Source organism: Scatophagus argus, chromosome 11 (assembly GCF_020382885.2).
Source record: "Scatophagus argus isolate fScaArg1 chromosome 11, fScaArg1.pri, whole genome shotgun sequence".
Taxonomy (NCBI): Eukaryota; Metazoa; Chordata; class Actinopteri; family Scatophagidae; genus Scatophagus; species Scatophagus argus.
This window is the reverse complement of record NC_058503.1, coordinates 4066462-4086286: the sequence shown is the minus strand read 5'-3', so window position 1 is coordinate 4086286 and position 19825 is coordinate 4066462. Positions and strand designations below refer to the sequence as shown.

The 19825-nt window shown below is 43.1% G+C and overlaps 1 protein-coding gene across 2 annotated transcripts in view; it reads left to right on the top strand.

The window, feature by feature from the left end:
- The first annotated feature begins 4902 nt into the window (after positions 1-4902).
- The window catches only part of tbx15 (T-box transcription factor 15), a 37223-nt gene continuing 22300 nt past the window's right edge, over positions 4903-19825 (top strand). The window contains exons 1-3 of one of the 2 annotated variants that reach the window (XM_046404896.1): positions 4903-5563; positions 11879-12086; positions 15412-15513. In XM_046404896.1, coding sequence (XP_046260852.1) covers positions 5377-5563; positions 11879-12086; positions 15412-15513 — 497 coding nt within the window. In that variant the 5' untranslated portion in view covers positions 4903-5376. Of the gene's footprint in view, positions 5564-11567; positions 11757-11878; positions 12087-15411; positions 15514-19825 lie in introns of those variants that run through there. The other variant, XM_046404897.1, reaches the window with a different exon arrangement.

The window sequence follows — 19825 nt, the reverse complement described above, 5'->3', positions numbered from 1 at the left end:
GTATCAGTCTGCAGGACACTTTGTGACGTTGCGAGCTGCCTGAGAGAGATGATTCGAGAGGCTTTGTGGTGCAACAACTGACAGTGGAGGTCACTGACCGAAGTCGAAGGTAAATTACTGCTGTCCTGTGCCTTTGTGCCGAACATCACTGTGGACCATCACGTTATCCAAATGGGCTTTGGTTCTTCCTCCCTTTCTCACTCTGCACAGCTGAGTGTGACGCTGTGTACTGGTGCACACTCAGTGCAGCTCGTGCACAACAGAACACACTGTGGTGATGCATCATGGCTTCAGCAGCAGGGCGCCTGTCCCATCTGCTCTGATCTTCCAACCCTGCTGCAGGGAAGCCATGTCAGCTCAGCACCGTCACACCCAGAGAGGATCTGTACGTGTAAAAGACCTGGATTCAGAGCAGGACGTGAGAAACCGAGAGCTGACTTTGCCCTGTCTTTATACTGAGACAAAAAGAAATGAGAGTACATATGATTTATGCAACCTTACAATTAATGAATTTAACTCGACTCTTTCCAATCCCTTGTCTCTTTGCTTCTTTTTCATTCTGATCTTGCCTTTCCCATCTGCCCCCTCAATCAACCCTTCATCCTTCCTTTCCTTACTGTACCCACCCTTACCCTGAGCACAGTCCATCCTCCTGCCGCTCCTTCTGCTCCTACGGGTTTAACTTTCTCTGCCATCACACTTCCTCTAATTGAAAAGACACTTCTCTTGTACTGTGACATTCCTGCAGAGACTCAGATGCACCCTGCACACACACACACACACTATGAAGCTGAACTGCGCTGTGCTTTTTCCAGTCTCGGTGTTTACCTGGGAACAGAGCACATCCTCACTCGGCTCCCTTTGCCCCCCCCCCCCCCGTTGGTACAAGAAGCTGACAGAATGTAAATAAAAATATATAACGTACCCACACACAGCTCCGGGCTGTAAATCACGTGTGATTAGCGACAGATACATGTTTCTGTGTGGAGAGAAGCCGCACTGATATCTCTCTGCTCTCTCTGGTTCATATGGACGCGACGCTGCAACTGAACCGCTTAATGAGCAGAAGTTCAAAGTGTAATAGAGCAGTAATTAAAACGAGATTTTTTTTTTTTTTTAAATAAACTGCGGCGAATGGAAGCAGTCAGGGTGCGGGTAGAGACAAAATTAATATCAAAACGAGGCTATTTTTTAAAAAAGCAAAAAACCAAAATAAGCTGATCCTCCCTGTGCCCGTGTGAACAGAGCCAAAACATAAAACTACTTCACCCTCACACACCATGGCCTTCATGGCCTTCTCAGCTTGTTCATGACATACTCCTCTGTGACAGTAATGACATAAATAAAATAGTATTTATTTTTTATCTATAGCGCAGGGAACTTAATGTGGGGCGGAATTACAGTTTTTTTCAGTGATTTGCCAGAAATTCTGGTCTACATTAGATGGAGTTAAGCTGGGGTGGGGTATCTCACTTTGATTATTATTTGTGAGGTTAATATGATAACATCAGCTGGGATAACCGTGTCTGTCATTTCATTATAACCGCGGCATCCAGAGCTGAGCGCGGGGCTTCGAGTTCAGCGTTTAAATAACGCAAATGGAGAAGAAGAAGAAGAAGAGAAAAAACACGCAGGCCAGTGCTTTTAAAACAGCCCGCATAAGCTATTTATTTTATGTCGAATAGTGAGGATACAATACCCACGGAGTTTAGAGGCTGTTGCTGCGTGCTATTTTTATTTTTATAATCACATCTGCGCAACATTCGTTATATTTCTTGAAGTATTCGGCTGTACAACACAAAAGAAATGCGCAGAATGATCCAGTTAGAAAGAGATGGCGATCAGCGTGTGTTATTATGGGATATTTTTCAGTTCTTTTTATAGGGCTGCTCTGGAGTGCTTAACATTTGTCTTTTTTTAAAAATAGACCCTATAACTTAAATTACAGAGTTTATCGAATTCTAACTCTCTATGCCTTTATAGAAATCCATCTGGTGTTCCAAGGAAATTCAACAAAACATAATGAAAGGCTAATTTCTTTTTGTTTGCGCGCATAATGAGACTGTTTATTTCCTGCTTTGATGGGGCTTTTTTTGTTCTTTTTTTTTTGTTTTTTTCCTGTTGTTTCATTCATCTCCCTGTTTGAACAATCACGATTGGCTTGAGATGGGGACCTCGCGTTTAAATGTAGGCTTCAACTTAACACCCGCATCAACATCTCACACCAACCTGACTGCTGCTGTCTTACTAGTGTCTCCATCCTTATCTCCACGCTGCCTGGAGACGCCTTTGTCCTCGGCCCGGGCTGGAAGGTGCAGGAACAACCGAGGACTGCTGTCAGCCCGGATGCTTTACTGCCGGCTGCGTGCTCTGTGCGCGGGGGTCACACGGGGTCAAAAGCCTTCTTTTACTAATTGAACATTAACGTGACGGTTGAGTATTTCCACCCACAGTCCGTGTGGGTGGAAAAACAAAGGTTCCTCAGAGAGATTTTCAGTTTATGTTGAGAGAATCGTGCAGTTTGGTAAATAATAATAATAATAAAATAATTTAAAAATAAAGCAAGCAAAGAAAATATTTAAGAGCAGTCTGTTTTATGGGCCATATTGTAAAACAGGAAGAATTCAGAAGGTGTATGAGGGACAATTTTGAAACGCCCTGAATCCTATAAAATGTTGTGGAAACCATCCGTCCATCCACTTTCTATACCTGCTTTATCCGTGCAGGGTCGAGGGGCGGGGGGGCTGGAGCCCATCCCAGCTGAGAACGGCCGAGGGGGGGTGTGTAACACCCGGGACTGGTCGCCAGTCATGTTCTGTAAACCTCTGGAGATATTTAACTGATTAAAATGGCCATCAAAGGGTCCTAATGTGTCCCTCGCGCTTTAGCTTTGGGTTAATGAGATGCCATCGGTGCTATAAATGGATGTAAAGAGCAAACAGTTGGTTTTAGCTTTTACTGCCTCTGTTTAACAAGTATCCATCCGCGGGGATTTAAAGCCACCCTCCTCCACGCGCACTCACGTACCTACGCACGCACGCAGCCATGCGGAACATTTGGCTCACTCGTTTGCTTTGTCACAGCTTTCCGCACAAAACAAAAACCCGCATCCAAACATGTTTATAAAAATAGCTATTGTACATTTATGTCGTGTAAATCCAAGCAGAAATGACATGCTAATAGACTGATTTCACACGCCTTATTCCTCCCTGATTCTCTCATTGAAAAATGACTTTTAAGCTCAAACCTCATGTCTTATATTTCAATTAAACCGGTTAAAATACACATAATATATAATATACATATGATCTGTCGGCGGAACAGCTCCGGTTTACGCCAGCCTGTAGCTGATGAAAAGTGCCTTCAGTTCTAATATTTCCGAAGTGAAACATAACACGAAACTATGAATTTATGAGGGCCAAACACGTCTGATTTTTATGGACTGTAGTAAAATGCCCGCAACGCGATTTTCTTCTTAAAACTTTGTTATAATATTGTCATCCGCCCTTTAATTGATTGCCGTGTTCTTAACATTATTTCTCTCTTGCTAGAGATCATATTGATTTATAATCCAGGTGCGTTATTTACTATTGCTTTTAAAATAAACACACAACAAATGAGCAGTTTCGGGAGCCGCGGGCTGACCTCAGGCCTGCTCGGAGCACACAGCCGCCTTATTCCTTCCGTCTTTTCGTTTTGCCACTCACGGGAAATGTGTCAAATACCTGTTCCCTGCGAGACCCCGTGGCTCTGAGGAGACGTTTGGGGGCGTGACAAGGCGCCGGTATTGGACAACCTGGGAGTGAGACCGCGCTGTCTTGCTCTGTGGCCTGCACACTAACCAGAGTCAGCTCGCAGCAAAGCGACCCGGGACGTAAAAAGCGACGTTTGAGCCCTGCTAAACCAGTATCATTTAAAAAGTTTGCCCAAAAGCTGCCTCTATTATCATTATTATTTTTATTTATTGTTATTATTAGCCTAAAGTAGATCTATTTAATATTATATTTGTTTATTTTAATAGGGTAAATAATAGCATTCTATGTTAACGGGTGTATTTAGTTGGCTATTAGAAATAATTCTTCACTATAGTACACCAAAAGAAAAATATTTTGCTTTATTGAGCTTTTATTTTCTCACGTTAGAATAGGTGAATTGGTTATTAGCTAATAGAATAATTGTTAAGATAATTTTTGCTCCATGATTGTTTTCATTAGTGGCTGGGATTTGGTTTGGACGTGTTTCACTGATCAGTAATAAACGAGTCATTAGACAGAGACAGATGATCAGAGTCCTTATGTCCGCTCCTCAGTGACCCCCCTCTGAACACACCGTTTTATTGTCCGTACTGTGCATGTTGCCGTTGCCGAGCCGCAGACCGGCTGCAATAAGCGCCCACTAAGCCGAGCAGAGCCAAACCTTGCCGCTTGCTAATCTTCTCGTTCCTTTTCGTGTCCGAGCGCGCAGGCCTGAGATCAGCCCACCTGTCCTGCTGCGGCTCTGCTGTCGGGTGACACAATGAAGTTGTGAAGTGACTTTTCCTACAATCCCTGGTAATAATGCAACCAGCGGCTCAGACATACTGGGCGAAAAGGCGGATATTGAAATGGCTTTGGATGGCTCGGCATCGGCTGACGGGCCCAAACCTGGATGATCAGCCCTCAGAGGAGAAGAGAAGCTGCAGAGAAGGTAGACTGGTGAGTCAATGCATTTTATCTCAAACTGACACAGTTTCTAATACATAATTTTATCATTCAGTTCGCATGGAAATCTGTCTGTAAAGTTGAAAAATGTATAACGAGGGGAGTAAAACAGGCTCATGTATTTTTCAATAGGTTGCATGATGCAGTCACTCTGTTAGGCTGCTGCAGTCCGGATGAGGGTTTCTCTTCCAGGACGCGCGTCTCCCTCCGCTGCCATTGGACGGGACTCTTTGTCTCGATGTCTTTTCTTGTTTCCCATTGGATGCAATGGTTTGACAGAGCGCAAGAGGGCCGCCTCCTGTGCATGGAGGGTGGAGGGGGGGTACTCCTCCAGAAGTGAGTATCAATCAGAGAGAAGTTAGAGGGACAGAAAGAGAAAAAGAGAGACGCGGAGTGGAAGGACGGAGAGACGGTCAAAGCGACAGACCGCATCCAAACTATCAGTCGTGCTGTCTTGATCTTAGGAGCTGCCAGGATGACACAAAGTCCGCCTTCAAAAGTTTGACGCAGCGTTTCTAGTCACAGTTGGGATTACTTTGGACACTTGGTGAGTTTGCGTCCCCGCTGTAAACACTGACGTGTGCATTTTTTTTTTATTGTTTTGCTTCACTGCGTTGGACGGACGGAGTGGGTTTTTCGCTGCGTCCCCCGCCCCCGTCGGGAGGATTTGAGAGAAATGAGTGAGAGGAGGCGATCTGCCGCAGCTCTGAGCTCTAGAGCCCACGCTTTTTCCGTGGAAGCCCTGATCGGCTCCAACAAGAAGAGGAAGCTCCGGGGCTGGGAGGAGAAGGAGCTGGAGTTGTCCATGGAGAGCCTCGCCACGGACGGAGAGGACCCGGCGCACTGTCTGGATATGGACCCGGGTCAGTGCGCAGACATGCACCACACCGCTCAAATGTTCGGATCTCCATTATCTCACTGCAGGGCATTTCAAAGCGACGAGTTCCGAGTAAAAACATGGCTCCATGACCCAGCCCACGACAGGGCATGTAGCTAGAAGCTCCACGGTCTGCATGTGAAGTCTCTTTTTTTTTCTCTCTCTCTCTTTAAACCCAGAGAGTTTCCGCTCTGCTGCAGCGCTGTGACACAAAAAGAAACCAGGTTTTACTGTTGCACGTACAGCGCACAGACTTGATGCCAACAGGCCTGCAGAGAGAGTCAGTCATGCTGCTCTACTATCAGAAATATGACCCAAACAAAATAGCCTGAAGGAGCGAATATGCATCGTTAACAAACCAAACTACCAAAACAACTTTCAGGACTCAACAGGAGGTTGGCTCATAAGATGTGTCTTTTTGGCGTTGGCGGGTCGGCTCGTCCAGGGTTTGACTTCGGGCTGCTGTAAGATATTGGTGACGTAAAAATTGAATTAAAACGAGTCAACGCGTAAAGTTGCGTTGCTGCTGGGACGCCGTTTGCGCCCAGTTGGCTGCAGGCCCTCAGCGAGGCCTCGGCTTGTTTGCAAGAAGCTCCACTGGCATCACGTAAATGATCTGATGCGTTTCGTTCTCTCAGGGAAACGTAAACTTAATCCAACATTTTGAATGATGTTGTCCGCCCCGGGTCCAGGTGCAGAGGCAGAACAGAACAGCCACTCTTTTCCAGGTAGGAGAAAGTTTTAAGGTTAAAATTGAAGACTTGATCATCATGAGCTGTAAAAATCAACAAGCAACCAAAATCTGCGTAAAATGCAAATAAATTCTGTGCTGCAATAGTGGAAATGTACGACACGTGTGGAACATTAAATTTAAAAGAGACAACGGAAGGGCTTAAGTGGAAATTTTATTTGAAGTCTAGTAAAACAAATGACCATTTGTGGAAGATTAAAAAGAAAAGTAATATTGTGTTAAGCAGTTTTGTATTTCATATTATTATGCCAAGCAAGCGAAAATGTAGTTTTAAAAAAAGTAAGAACAATTATGTAAGCAATTCATTTCTATATTTTAGATATTTGAAATGTTTTTTTAAATTCACACCCACTTGGAACAGATTTAGACGTCAGTTAAATTTCACAACAGCTACAGCAGCGCTGCATTTTGTGATTTACTTGAGTGCAGGTGTCATTAAACTCTGGCTGCTGGCTCGTTCAGTTTTAGACGCGCGGGAGGTGAAGTGACCATCAGACCTGAAGAGGCGGCGCCTTCCTGCAATTTCACTTTGTTTTAAATGTCGAGTTGGTTTCATTCAAACAAAGACAATTTTGAAAGTAAATTTTTAATTTGGGCGAAAATGCTGGTGATAAAAGTGGTGATTATTGACCGAACGAGGCCTGGTGACAGAATATGGAGCTTGGCTTGAAATATAAAATTAATATGATTTTACGTGGACATCACATTGAATCTGTGGGAATATTAGAGTCAGGCAGAAATGAAAGTCACCTCTGCGTGCTGCTCAGAGACTCTGAGGCCCACGCTGAGTCCCGCCGCCTGCTGCAGGCTGACCTCCGGGGCGCAGCGCCTTTCTGCTCCGAAACGAAACACAACGAAAAGCACAACTGAAAACGTAAACTCTCACTTCACTCAGGAGGATGAATTTTGTCCCAGAGTTCTCATGCGCAGATTGTTGCTGTTGTTGCTGGTATTTAAGTGTAAAACTGTCTGCAAATAAGGGAGGTGAAACGAAACGTTGCTTGCGGTGTTTCGGATGGCAAACAGCTTGTAGTTTGTGTTTTAAAGGGGCCCCGCAGTGCTCAGGAAGGCTTTCAGTTCATCATCTCCCAGGTTTTGTCCGGGGAGTTTTAGAATTTGCGGCTGAATGAACTACCCAGTTCCCGGTTCCTTCCCGCCGCCCCCCAACTCATTAGCAGGCGGGTTCCTGGCAGGTTCAGCTGGTCCTGGTCGGGTCCTAAAGCCTCCGCTTTGACGTGTCGGGCGGCGGTGACCGAGAACAGCGAGTCTCTGTGGTCAGATTATGTGGTTCAGAGGAATCCTTAACGGAGTGATTTTATTTTTACTCAACTCCAGGCGAGCCTGGAAGCCGGTTGGTCGTATAACACGTTTATTAGCCTCAAAGACAAGAGCAGGACTGAGGAACGCACGGGCTCTGAACCAGGCGCGCATTTAACGGTCTGCCTGTAAGAGCTGAACAGTTGAGTGAGCACAGAAAAAAGTAGTTTTGTTAGACCCCACAAAACGACTACAACCACATCTCCATAATATGTGCCCATTCATCCAATAATTAACAAGTTGACCCACATCTAGTTATTGCCATTTATCAAAGGCCTCACCCAAACTGTGTGATTTACGAGGCGACGCTTTTCGCTTTTACGCACAGAACCAAGACCCCACGAGCACCTGACGTCTCACTGGGAATCTGTGAATTAAAATCCACCGAGATGACTGAATAATAATACTAAAAAGAGGAGCGCTTTGTCAGTTGACTTTGAGCATGCAGGCAGATGAAAGTGGTGTGCGTTTGTGTGTGAGCCTTCCTTCGTCGGTGTGAAAACAGGTGCTCTCGTCGTGTGGATTGGGTTACGCGGTGATTTCATGGTTGACACGTTGCTGCAGCCCGTTTCAGAAATGTGCTGCAGCTTCATTAAAGATTCATCAGCCTCATAAAGGAGCTTGACACTATGAATGAAACAATCGTGTAATAACGATTCGAGAACAGCTTCAACTTCAGCTTGACTTTCCTCTCATCTGCGAAGTACATCAAAAAGATTTGCACATTCTGCATCTGCTCGTGACGCTTCGCTGAGTGCACGTGGTGCTTATACTCATTTAAATATTTAAATCCAATGCCCATGCTTTTTTAATTACTATTTTATTGGAAACTCGCCACTTTCAAATAAAGTTCGGTAGGTTTGAAAAATGCCCAGTTGTAAAAAAAAAAAAAAAAAAAAGAAGTCTGAAAAAATGGCGGCAGAGTCAGATTTAAGAGGTTTATTCTCTCCATGAGAGACATACTAAAAGAAAATGAAATGTTCAAAATAACGTGCAGAACTTCTACCTGCTGCTACAGTAAGAACAGGTAAAGCTGCATATTTTCTCCTTATTTATAAACACTTACAACTTTTAAACGTTCTAAAATACAAATTAAATTCACACAATCTCTCCACCACAGCAATAAACATTTCAGTCTCTATCATTTCAGAACTTCCCTGAAATCACTTCCTCTTCTTTCCATATTACTTTTATTTAACGTGCCTTAATAACTCCAGACCCCCTCCAGGTGTGTGAAGCTGGTCTGAGTGTGGCTGCATGTAAACTGTGACACAGAGGACAGTCTGATGTGCAGTGCTGACTTGATTAAATTGAGACCAATTAGTGGCCAACTATGGATGTTAGCCTGGTTTAAATGAGGCCTGGCAGGAGCCGATTGGGAGCCCTTAACCACAAGATACAGACCCCGAGTGTGTGAGTGTGTGTGTGTAACCACAGCAGATGTCTGGGCAGTGTTCTGCTGAGGGGGCAAATTTTTGTCCATCAGTAAATGTCTGTTTTTATTCATTCAGCTTAAAAAAACTAAAGTGAAGTTAGAAGTCAAAAAGTGAAAGAAATCCTTCACAAAAATGTGATGCCTTGTGATACTGCAGTGACAACATGTCAGAGCTTTGGAAGAGAACTGACATCAGGCCCGATGTCTGACTCAATACATGAATGTATACAAAAGTATACAGCTTGGTTTGGACCGTGTGTGTGGCCGGTGAGTGGCAGAGGAAAGGTCCTTCATCCTGATGACAGGGCGTCCGAGCAGAGTCGACAGCCTTCTGCTTGGCCGCCGTTTCCCTCCCCTGCATCTCAGAGGCCTTCCGGCCAAATGATCTTATTTAGTCGGGCCGCTGTCGCTCTCTGGAATGCGTCTGTTTCCTCTGAACGCCTCCGTTTCACACAACATCCAGTTTTAGATGCCCACGGTAGATACGGGGTGGCTCAGTGTGGCTTTTCAGGCCGTGTTTGTTGTGAATATTCTGCCAGATTTGTGTTTGGATGCCACAGATTTCACTTTTTCTGTGTAGTATTGAATGTTGTTCAAAAACTAACTGACTAACTAACTGATTATTATAAGCATCAAAAAATACATTTTTTTAGATTTATCTTCTTATTAGGGAAAAGTACGATAATTATTCACAATTACTGAGCATAAAATGAGAAAAGAAAATGCTGCAGATAAAATAAAACAGATGCTTCCATTGTATCTGGTAGATGAGTCAGATTTAAGCCTGATATGAACAAAACTAGACAAAAGTGTCAGGTTGCACGACTGAGGCTTTACTGGGCCTGAGGCTGAGATCACGTGAGCCATGTTGCCTTGTCAGGGCAGCAGACAGTATCACTGATGGTGGTGTAGCTGCACAAACACAACTACAACAACAAAAACACCCAATGATCTGTACAACGTGGGAAACAAATGATCAAAACATCAAAACATAGGTGTGAATGCAATATTAATCCAGCTCTTTTTTTTTAAACACACCCAGTGTTCACACGTCTCTGTTCTCTTTCTGTTAAATTACAGCAGCGCAGGCTTATGTGCGCGCGCACACACACACACACACACACATATATATATATATATATACATAAGCCTGCGCTGCTGTAATTTCTAATTTTTTGGTTGGATTTGATCCATCGATCCTGTCCTCTTCCTTCACCACAAGCACTACGTGTGTGTGTGTCGTGTTTTCATAGAGAGTGAGGCGGCGGCTGGCCGAGTGTATGTGCATGTGTGCGAACAGTTAGAAGGAGAAGAGGGGAGAGTAATCGTGTGTGACAGTCCTCACTGGCTGCAGTGACACTGGAAGGATCTCCCAAGAAGATGATGGAAAGTTTGTCTCTGTCTCTCTGTGGTCATTACAGCCCTCTACCCCTTCTCCTCCTCCTCCTCCTCCTCCCCACCCCCCGCTCTTCCTATCTTCATCTCTCCTCTCCCTGCTCTTGTTTCCAGCGGGGTTGGCTCGGCCTGCGCAGTGGCGGTTTCGCCTGGGACGCTGTCCAGTCTCTCAGCAACTCTGCATTTGCATAACCATATTTGTGTGCCCTTAGTCTGCCAAGTCAACCTCCTCGTGTCAGGGCGCTCAATAAATAATACATTATTAGATTCTTTTTTATTTTTTGGGAGGTGGTGGTGGTGTTGGAGGGGGTGACGGATATTCAGCTATAAACTATTTCTGAGAAAAGTGAAATAAGAGATGGCGTGTGGAGATCTTATGGGAATTTTATCCGGGTGAGGTGCAGTTTTGAGGTGTTGAGCATTTAAGATTTTTACATCCCAGCTGGAAAAGCAATGGTGCATTTTTGATATTTAACCCAAAAGGTTTCCTTTAAAAAAAAAAAAAAGATAAAGCAAATAACATCGCACATGTGTTAAGTATCACTTAAAAATCGCAGGCAAGTAGAAGAATTCTTTGGTGTGAAAGTATTCAGTGGAAGAGGATTTTCATGTTTAAATGCGTCATTATTTCCAATTTTACTTACATACATTTTTTTTTATATTATATAAATATTACAATCGTTTTAAACTGCCTGTTTCACTTAAACGAAGCAATTCACAAACAAAATAAAAGGAGAAGCGTGTGATGCAGCAGCGCCGCCGAGAGACGTGCGTAACTCTTCACAAAGGTCACGCACGGTGTGAGGCTGTCGCTGTTCCTGTTCTGTTGTCCACCCTGCTATGACGTGGATTAAAATAAAAATAAAAAAAAAACAAAAAAAACTAAAGTGAAATGTGAAGGAGACTGAGGTCATCCTGGTCGGTGTCTCGGCGTTCGACGCTCAGATGGTTAGAAGTCTTTCCTGTAGGTCTGGATGTGGTTCAGGATGGAGGGAAGGGTTTTTTAAATCTGTTCTAACATTGTGGCTGTGTTGGTGTCTCTGAATGGTCAGTCTGTTAGACTCGGTCCAGAAGGAGCACTTGAGGGGAAACTTCATTTGCTGAACGCTTCCCATCGGAATTCGTCATTGTGTGGCCCAATTTAAAATTCAGTATTTTCTACATCGCATTTCAAAGGCTTTACGCAGCATTTATTCTGCTTTTGACATGAACCCAGGACTCCGTGACGAGCTGAGCCAGTGAGCCAGACTCGGCCGTTTCTCTCCAAGCTGCAGACGGCAGGTGATTTGGAGTCAGCGGGGAGAACCGCTGCACCTTCGCACCGTGCCAAGTTTCCTGCCTAAAGCTATTAATTCCACTGTTTCAGAGCTGCTTTCTCATCATTTTCCTCATTTCCCCCTCAGACTCGGAGGCGAGTCCCGGCTCGGACGGAGAGGGTCTGGCCGAAAGGACGTCGTGCTCCTTCGGCTCACCTGACGACCTGGCCCCCGGCCCCTGTGACCCGTCGCCCCCGGCTTCCATGGAGGAGATCCAGGTGGAGCTGCAGTGCGCAGACCTGTGGAAGCGATTCCATGACATCGGCACGGAAATGATCATCACCAAGGCGGGCAGGTAGGCCGGACACACACACTAGCAAACTCTGTCACGCACACACTGACGGTCTACGTGTTGCTCTGCGGCGGACGCTCGGCGCAGACTGACGGTGCGTCAACTCGCAGATTAGTAGGCCTATTTTTTTCCACTGATTTGGTGAGGACTAACACCCAGGTGCGTTCTTATCACTCACATTATGAATAATGTTTTCGGAAATAATTTCTTGAGGTCAGATTATGACAACTCAGAGCCAAGTCGTCACGCAAAAACGCACAGATTTACCAAATACGCACAACTAAAATTTGCAGAAGCACAGGCACGCAAACACACACGAGCAGAAACACACACCCACTCACCCACCCACACACACCTCTGAGTTCTGTTTGGAGGGTGTTAATGTGTTGCACATGCAGGCCGCTCTGTTGTGTGCAGGCCTTCATGACGCGGCAGGTTACTCCTGATGTTGGAGAATAAGGAGAGCTGGTTCTAATTAATCTCAGTCTGACATGTTCCGGTTTCTCTCGCTCTCCGGGGTCAGCAGTCCAAACCCAGAGCGCAAGCGCGGATCCCGCAGGCTGCGCCTCTTCGTGCCCGCAGCGCCGCACATTTCACCCCCCTCCCCTTCCATCTTGATAATGTTTCAACCTTCCTGCAAATATCCCCCTTATAAAATCTTTATTTTGGTGAGGAGCCTCTAAAGCATTCGGTTCTTAGCTGAGTAAATAAACGCTAACAGCGAGGAGGCAGCTCTACATTTCCATCAGAAGTTTGCCTGGAGGAGAAATGTTTGGACCAAACGCTTCTGGGTTACAGCGGAGTGTTGAAACATTTTCAAGAAATGTTCATGTCAGAAGTGAAGAAGCATTTAATGAATTATCGCGTGTGTTAAGGAAAAAATTACTTTAAACACTTCATAAAATATGTTCTGCGTTTTTTTATTTCCTATATGACACTTTTATTTTGTACAGGCTAATAACGACTTTAAAATGGTTTTAAAGTGGTTGAAAATGGCCTTTAATCTAACAGGTCTAAAAGAGCAACCACCATTATTTATCCAGGACCTTTTACTGGCTGCAGCGGAGGAACTAAACTTCACAGAATAATTCAATAATTTTCCGTTTTCCAGAGCAGCTGTATTTGTTTGTGCTATGTCAAATAATTGTGGTAGATTTGTATATTTTACATTTGGTTAAATTGCTGAATAGTACTTTTTTTTGTTTGTTTCTGTGCGGCTTCAAATGAGACCAAAATTGTTTCTCAGCTCGTCTGACTTCAGACTGAAATAAGCTCAAATGTCGCTCTCCTTTACGTCTGCTTCGGCTTCACTAAGTTGTTTTTATGAATTGGCTTTAAATTGGTAATCAGCTCATAAATAGAGCAACAATCAGTTTGCGCTGAAGCACAGTGAAGGCGCACAGGACCGTCGCCGTGTGCATTTCACGGCCTGCTCATAATAAGCCCATAAATCCAGAAGAGAAGGGAAGCAAGAGAGCAGCCCTCTTTTCTCGTTAGGCAGGCACGATTTACGAGCTTTAAATGAAAAAGAGAAAAATGCGGCGTTTGAAGTGCAAAACAAAGAATTAAGCTGAAATGACTCCCTCTCCACACAGACGGATTTTCCCTTTCTTTTTTATTTCAAACTTTAATTTTCACGGGGTTTACATGAGTTTAAGACTTCAGCTTCAAAATGGGAGGAGGTGGCTGCTAAAAATATTTCAAGGATAAAATTTGTTTAGAGGCTATAGCTATAAATATAATTTCCAGTTCCACTGAGGTATTATGATAAAATGAAGCCTGCAATTACAGAATAATCCCTGAAGTGGGGAGTGCGAAGGTCAGAGGTCACAGCCACAAAGTTTTTCCCCTCCATTAAAATGATGAAATCATTCAGAGGACAAAATGAGGTGTTTAGAGAGAGACTGTGTAGAGTTTTCACACTATGAAAAGAGCAAATGAACATATTATTATATTTATTTTATAAATTCAGTGAGTCAGAGCACCAGTAGATCTGATAAATGCTTGATTCAGGATGAGGGATCTCCAGAAGTTTTTTAAATAAATGTGGTTTATATGATTTTAGTCAATAAACCTGAAAACTATGTGTTATTTATTAAAATACTGAACTCCGGTCGATCAAAAATTCTGAGAAGTTGAACATGCTGAGAGGAGATTTTCCACTTTATAAGCTGCAAACTGACTGGATGGATTTAAGTGTTCAGTTAAAGGAGCAGTCTGAAACTGCAAAACAAGTGCAGGAAGCTTTGAAAATGCAGCCGAATAATACTGAGACAGAATGGCATTTCCAGGCTTTTAAGTATTTCTACGTTTTATTTAATTCATTTGAATAATTTTCCATCGTAGGACCTTTTTAATGAGCAGTCTAAAAAAAAGTGTGTGTCTGTTTGAACGGTTTACTCAGCGCTGCACAAACATCACTGTGTTTACATCAGCTGGGAGGTGGTTCAAGTGCGTGAGGTGGAGCCCTCCTCAGCGAGCAGAGAGCGGCTCTGCTCCAGCAGAAGAAGGCAACTTATATTTTTGAAAAATGTCTTAAACCGACAGTAAAATCTCACCACCCTGATTTCTGTTTATCCTATTCAGTATATGGAAGACAAATACACTACTGTCATGTACCAGTAGTTATGTAACTACTGTATGAAACGTTTACAGTAATCAGCTGTGTGGGATCTCAATAAAAGTCAGGATCGCTCAGAGTGATGCATCTGTAGCTTCTTATCCACTACTGACGCTGTAGTTTTGCTCTTTGTAGGTTAGGAGTTTTGTGATTTAGTGTCTTTTAGCAGGGTGATGTGCTATAAAAGAGCCTGTACATCAGCATATTTAGTTTGTGTTAACCCTTTTTTCCACACTTGCATACTGTGGGAAGTGTTTTTATCTACACGACTGTACACTAGTGTATGCGTTTTCCCTCTCACATGAGCTCCTTGTTTTTGCGTGTTTTCCTTTCCCACTTTATTTCTCAGTGTTTTAGTGTTTGTTGTCGTCCGAACTCTTATTGGGACAAGAAGAGAAATTGTCGATTACGTAAGTTGTTTCAGTTGACATCTACCTCAGGTTGGCCGCAGAAAACTAACATGAAATGTTGTGAGCCGTCATGTCATGCGACGCCTGCTGTCTTCACACGGTTTACATGCTGTTCTGGATGAATTCTTGGCATTGTTGTTTTGCCTGTACTGGTGATTTTTTTTTAGCTCGCTGGTTAATTTTTAAAAATGTTCACCCTTTTTTCCTAATAAACATAACAGAGGGAAGGAAGAGGGACAGTAAGGAGAATTTCTTGCATGAGATTTATCAGTATGTGTTGCTTCTTTTTCCCCTTTAGGAGGATGTTTCCTGCCATGCGAGTGAAGATAGCAGGTCTGGACCCTCATCAGCAGTATTACATAGCCATGGACATTGTGCCTGTGGACAACAAGAGATACAGGTACCTTCCTCACACACATGGATGGGAGTGAACACGTGCCAACATATCAGTCGTCAGCAGGTTATTGCCCAGAGGAGGTTCCTCTCTGAGCGCAGTTTTAGAAAACAGTGTAAAACCTGACATTTTTATCCTTTTTTCCCAACTTTGTCCTTGCACATTTTATTTACCCTTCTGGCCTTTTCACTCTGATTTTGAATGCAGATATGCATCCCAAATCTGAGCTTGAAACTGCTGCTTTTTCTTAACCTCTTACGGTGATCTTAATATCTTAATGCTGTTTGAGACGCTTCTCAGCCATGAAAATATCTGTGGCGAAAACTCTGTGGCTTTCTTTTTCTTTTTTTTCCTTTTTTTTTCCTTTTGTTTTTGTATAGCCACATAAGATTGTCAAATGTACAGATGCTGCACACCAGTACAAAAGAGTAGCTTTCGGGCCACTTCATTCCGATCACAGCAGTCCTCAGAAATCCATTTCATAAATGCACAGCTGTACATAATATGCACACACACAATCACATCTGCATGAGCAGGCCCACACTTCTGCTACAGCTGGACTACCAAAGTGCATTTTCCTGGCTGATGTTGGCTTGAGCGTAAACATATCGACCTAGTTGGATCCTTCTCATCTTCATGCCGTTTCTCTTGTTAAAGTCGTACGTAACAGGATTTGGACTTAAACAAAGATATTCCAGCAGCCTCTCTGATTTGTCAGATATCTCCTAACTGCCACAAGGGGTGATCCTGTCTTCTTCTTGGCAAGACAGAAGAAAGCAGTTAGTCCCATCATTTGCATCAGTGCAGTGAAGCGAATGTGATTAAACTGTGCATGAGTTGGAGGAAGGCCTTGTATATGATGGATCTCTCTGGATATGCAGTAAGACTGATATCCTGGCTCACGGTACTTGCGCCTGAAGTCCGAGCCAGAGAGAGGAGATTGAAATGTATTCATCATCCCACTGGCCGAGCAGCAGAGCCAGCGGGTGACTGCAAATAGGATAACTCTCAACATTCAGGTCTAATGACGGAAATGGGAGAAGGACGAGGTCGAGATGGAAAGGAAATTTGCGATGCTGCACCCTTTAGCGGCTGCTGTAGTGGTTGACTGTGGAAGTTTTAATGGTCTACTTTTATGGCTCCATATAATCTTTTCAGGTATTATGACAGAAATGAGATGAAGATGATGAGAAAAATGCGTTTACCTGCGTGTTCTGCGGTTGTGTCTGGTTTTACAGAGGCTGATGCAGATACTGGCTGTTGCTGTTTGTGATGAAGTGATAATGTGGCAAATGACCCAGCGGCTGCCTCATTATATTTAAAATAGAGTTTGGCCTCTGAGAGCTGACACTGCTGATTTTGCAGAAAAGCTGCCAGTGGACCTTTTTTTTGTGCTGGTATTTAAAATTGACGGTTAAAATTACAACCACCCATTTATTTGTTTATTTTATTATTTTTTTTTAAACAAATGTAGGTCCTGTCTGTCTATCTCTATCATTCATATGATTGTAGTGTCTCAGGAACAACAGGAAGGAATTTCATTAGGATGAACTGTTTATAATGTGGTCAGGCCCCTGTGACCACACAGAAATTCAGTTATGTCAAATATAGATATATAAATATCTCACACGATTAAACGATTCAGTTATGACATTGTCTATCCCAAAGATCAAAGATCAGCTTCACTATGACATAATGTTTTCCATCCATTGTTCAGCACCATAAGTCAGGAACAGAAGGGCCCATTGTGACCAGATTTCACATTTGGTCACATACTGAATTGGTGACACTAATCTTGGGTGTCCACCTTGAAACTGTGCTGATTGTAGAGATCTTCTGTGCTGCTGGCTTGAACATGTGTGTGAAGCTTCCACCTTTTACAGTCTGGAGCTTCTCTGCAGCAACATCCATATCTGAAGCCTTGTAGTCCACCACAAACTCATTGGTTTGGATGATCCTGAGCTTGAGGTGGTTGTTGTTTCAGCATGTGATGAAGCTCTCAGTCAGTCCTCTGTACTGCTCTGTGAAAACAGTCTCTAAGTGAAGACAGCATGTTTCCCATTGGAAAATCACTGAATCATACATGTCAAGATAATGATAACTTCCATTTCGCCAAATAATACGCTTAATGCCTTTTATTAAATTCCTTTAAAGTTGTTACTACATATATTACAGGAGTCGGGACAGACATGGATGCGAACTGTAACTTGACTGATGTATACAACCACTAGGCCTTAATTCTAGATGTTATTGTCAACAAATCCCATGAAAATACCAAAACCAACTACGCGTCAAGGCCAATTCATGGATTCTCCTGCCAAGTGGCTGCTATTGGTCTGTGTGACAGAAATGTCATCTGCCTAAGCCCTCAGGGGTCTGGGTGACCCCCTTCCCCATGTGGACTCTGTATTTCTTAAACAGGAACAAAACTGTGCATTTGCTGGGGTCCTATTACAGCTGTGGATTAGTACGTATTTATGGCTCTATGGAGTTCATCGTAATAACAGAACGCTTCTTTAATGTGCTTTAAATTGTTTTATGACAATAATGGAACAAGGTGTGGCATTTTTTGATAACAAGAAAAACAGTTCTGAGACTCATTCATTACGTTAAATTATTAGACGCTCAGAGTTTACTTCACGTCAAAGAAAAAAGTTTTATCTCACGATGAGATTTGTAAATACAGAACTGAAACCTGCTCTTGCATTTGACTGACAAGTGTTTTATGGAGATAAATTATTATCACAGATGTTATTTGATATTTCTTAAGTCAGCGATGTAGATTAATACCACAGTAAAACCAACCTGTATTTTATATCATGGGTGAAATGAAATGCACAAAATGTTAGTATTTAATCACTAAGTCATAATCTGCAATGTTTTTTTTTTGTGAAAATACCTATAATTTAAGTTATCCAAACTGAGAGCATGTTGAAATATAAATTGTGGGCAGGTCTCTAACTAACAGTGTCGTATTTATTTCATTGCGGTCGTTTAAAGGATCTTTCCACTATTTTATTTTTTAAGAACACGTGAACTCATGAAGGCAGTTGCAACTCTGGCATGAAACCTTTGAATAAAGAATATATTTGCACATTTGCCAATATCTGAAATACAAATTAATATTGTTATCCACTGATGCAACTCTGTAACACCAGGCCTGTCAGACTATTCCCCCCAATAAACACATATATCCTGAAAAATCCAGAAAAGAATTCACAGTATGAACACTAACGCAGATACATGTATTTTAGCACAGTTATGTAACAAGTCATGTTGAATTGAATGTGTGTGTGTTTGTGTGTGTGTGAGTGATCTCAGCCGTGTATCAAGTGTATCAGCAGTGTTTTGAAGGTCTGCGTGGCCTTTCTTGGCAGCCGAAGTGCATATTTTAAAATTTTTCAAGTTCATTGACAGAAAACATATTTACAGAGACTTATTTTTTTTTGTTTTTATGCATGGCTTTGTGCGAGAGATTATTTGATTAAAGACTGAGTACCCTCACAGATGTGGCCCCTGTCCTTTAGCTGAACAAAACCCCGCTGTCTCAAAGGAAAGGTCGAGTCAGTTCAGATTTATTTACGACCAGCAAACAGGTTTGTCAGAAAGAAATTAAAGTCTGTCTAAAAACAATGAATATAAAGAAAGTGTATATTTAGAGCCCCGCGTCCTTCATTTCATATCGTTGTTTATTAAAGTTTTCTATCAGAGCGCGGCAGGCGTTCTGCCCTGTCACCTCTCCCTGCTCCCCCACCAGCGAAACATCATGGAGGACTTTTAGAGGCCAGAAGGTCTTGTAAAATTAAATAGGATTTTCTTCCTGGCTGGGGAATTTACCACAGGCCTTTGCAAACTGAGCTGGGAGCTGTCACTGGTGTGTCTCACAGTCCCAGGGAGTTTGGGGTCTGGAAATACAGTCTTTATTGGAATGGAGTAACTTTACTTGGGCTCCCTTCCCCTCTTTAGTATCGTCTCATTGGTACCGCGCTCATTAAATCTCCATATATTACAGTTCCTTTGATGTGGACAGTCGCTCAGTGTGCTGCGAGCTGGAGCTGCCGAACGTGGAGCTGTCTGGCTCCTCGAACGTATCTCAGGCCTCCAACTGTGAACCAGAGCATGTTCTGCTGTAACACATGCACTCAAAGACATCTACAAGCTTTCATGTTGTCAAATTAAGTTTTTCTTTGCTTTATAAATTTATTTGTCTTCATGAGGACATTTGGTCCTCACACACTAACGTGCACAGGCACTAATGTTGCCGTAACTTTTACACTAGTAGCCCAAACCTAAATCTGATTTTAAACCCACTTTGTTG